Source organism: Anneissia japonica, unplaced genomic scaffold, assembly GCF_011630105.1.
Source record: "Anneissia japonica isolate Jap-2015-1 unplaced genomic scaffold, ASM1163010v1 scaffold288053_len460827_cov147, whole genome shotgun sequence".
NCBI lineage: Eukaryota > Metazoa > Echinodermata > Crinoidea > Comatulida > Comatulidae > Anneissia > Anneissia japonica.
Window position 1 is genome coordinate 87,027 of NW_022725151.1, and position 2,503 is coordinate 89,529.

General features: G+C 32.0%; 1 protein-coding gene across 2 annotated transcripts in view; it reads left to right on the plus strand.

The window, feature by feature from the left end:
- LOC117112678 overlaps positions 1–2,198 on the plus strand; it is a 13,947-nt gene extending 11,749 nt beyond the window's left edge. For both annotated transcript variants that reach the window (XM_033255815.1, XM_033255814.1), the window contains exon 3: positions 1,864–2,198. In XM_033255815.1, coding sequence (XP_033111706.1) covers positions 1,864–1,889 — 26 coding nt within the window. In that variant the 3' untranslated portion in view covers positions 1,890–2,198. The remainder of the gene's footprint in view (positions 1–1,863) is intronic.
- Positions 2,199–2,503: the final 305 nt, after the last annotated feature.

A 2,503-nucleotide genomic window follows, 5' to 3' on the forward strand; every position in this document is an offset into this window, starting at 1 on the left:
ATTTGGTGGCAATTCAGGCCATATTATAGGCCATGGATAGAAACATGAATCAATTGAAAGTACTGTAGTCCTATCAGATTGGAACTGTATACTGTTTGTATGAATGTTGTTATCTATTTGATATGACATCATACCATACACTGTGTTGAGAAATATTACCAGATATTATTAAGGTTTCCTTGTATGAACATTTATCAACAACACATTTATTTTCTTTATAAAAAATTGCATTGACTTTTTGAATTGCTTTGTATTGTATTTTACAATGCAATATGAAAAGAAGAAAATAACAGAACAGTACTTGCTAATAAATGATAATGAATACAGCAAAACTTTCATTATTTCTAGTTTCTTTTAAATTGTTTATGCTGGTTGGCTACATTGATAATATTATATAATTGTAATATTTAACACATGTTTATAAGTGGATTGGATTGAACTCTATATTCAGCTATGTTTAAAGCAGTTCTGTGTAGGTATATGATGTGCTACAGTGTTTCAATAATATTCATATAAAAGTTCAGATTTTTGTCATAAACTTCTTTCAACCTTGTGTTTACTTTTGTGTAGTTAAATGTATATACCCAGTGAGTGATCAGAGAGATAATGAAAGTGCTGATGGGATGCAACTGGCTGAACTGAGGTATATTAAAAATGTATTTGTTTCACCTTATTGGAATCATCAATTGCTTTACTTTTATTCATTAATTCAGTCCATATTATCAAGGTCTTCAAGCAGTTAAACAAAAATCAACAGGCATTGCAAGAAATACTGATTAATGTTAATTATTTACATTGCATGCAAATAAAAACATTTGAAATTTTACATCAGCCTCAATGTGTTCTTATTTTTTGAAGTAATTCAGCCTCAGTTTTCTTTTTTAAACTGTACATTTTTTTAATTATAGAAAAAAAAAAAAGAGTGATGATTCCAAATAGAATCAAAATATATTATATATTTACAGGAATTTCCTGTCTCGTTCAAAGTCGATGAACATTACTTCTTGCCCTTCCTACTTTGCATATGTAGGCCTAGATAAGTAATACAATACACATATATCAGTACAGCACGGTCGACTTTGGCTTAAAAAACGTCGGTATGACAGTCAACAGAAGACGGAAAATGCAATTTACTACCTCTAAAATCTTACAACTATTACCAATGTATTTTATTTAAAGGCTGGTATACTTCTATCATATTGAAATATTCCACTAAAACCGGAGAACTTTCGTCCAAATTGCTACACATTGTCACTTTCCTCGCGACATTGTTTACATTAGTTACCGAGTTTACAAGAACGTTTGTGATTGGCTAATAGCATCTCATCAATGATTAACCAGTATGGTAAGTGTGCTGTGATTGGGTACTGCTTTCGTGAACGACATTATTTTTTCGAAGATAAATTCTCATTTTTGGTTACAGTTTCCCCAAATTTACGATTGCCGACAATTATATTATGTTTATAAGAGACAATTATATTATGTTTCAATAAAATAGTATTGACATTTTTGTGCGAATGCCAAGTAGCGCGGATCGGTGGGTCACAGAATTCGTAAACTAAGCCGATTTTGGAGCCTCAACCCACGGTCTAATAGTAAAAAAAAAATCATCTCCATCTCTGACATTGAAGGCACTAACGAAAGGTCACAAAATGCTTATTGTTTATGTTGTCCATGGTGAACTCTAATTAATTCTAAGTAAAATAATTTAGGCCTATATTCAAACACCCACAAACATAGCAGAGCAGTATTAATAAATTAACGCATATTTTTCATATACTTGGAAATATACATTTCAATAAAAATAAGACAGTTATTAAATGCTTGTTAATAATGTATATTCCACCATTTGTATTTTTAAAGAACTATCTACACAGGAATTACGTTAGCTGCTCGACGATGTGTCCGAATGGTGGGAGCAATTTGGAAACATTAATATGTTAAAAGTGATCCTCAACGATTTGGAAGGCATTACTTTAGCAGAGATGGAGCAAAAACTAGATCCAAACCCTTTCTTTCAATTACTTTTGGCCAATGGATATATTAGCCAAACAAATGTTAATTATCTTCTCGAGGCTGTTGTTTTGGGTGGCCAGAATGGTATAGAACCGAAGATAAAGGAAACGATACCGAAATTCCCGGAATTTAGTAGCGTTGCAATCAGTGGATTCTCAAAATATCGACGAAATTTGATAGAATTTGGTAAAGTTGTAGGCACAAAAAACAAAGATCGCATTGGTAATTTGTTTGGTCTAATCGTTCCCAAACTGACAGACTAGTGGTGCCTAATATTTGAACTGGAGAGGAAGCGTATCCTGACTGAAAAAGAAAAGGACCAATTCATTGAAACGCTTAATAAGAATGGTATGACAGCCGAAGCCGAAGCACTTTATAAGTTCAAAAATTAATCTTAACGTTTATAATTTAAGTTGCATTATCAACTTGTGTAGACCTAATTCATGTGATCGGATTTCCTATTAAATCTGGGCCATATAGTAGACTT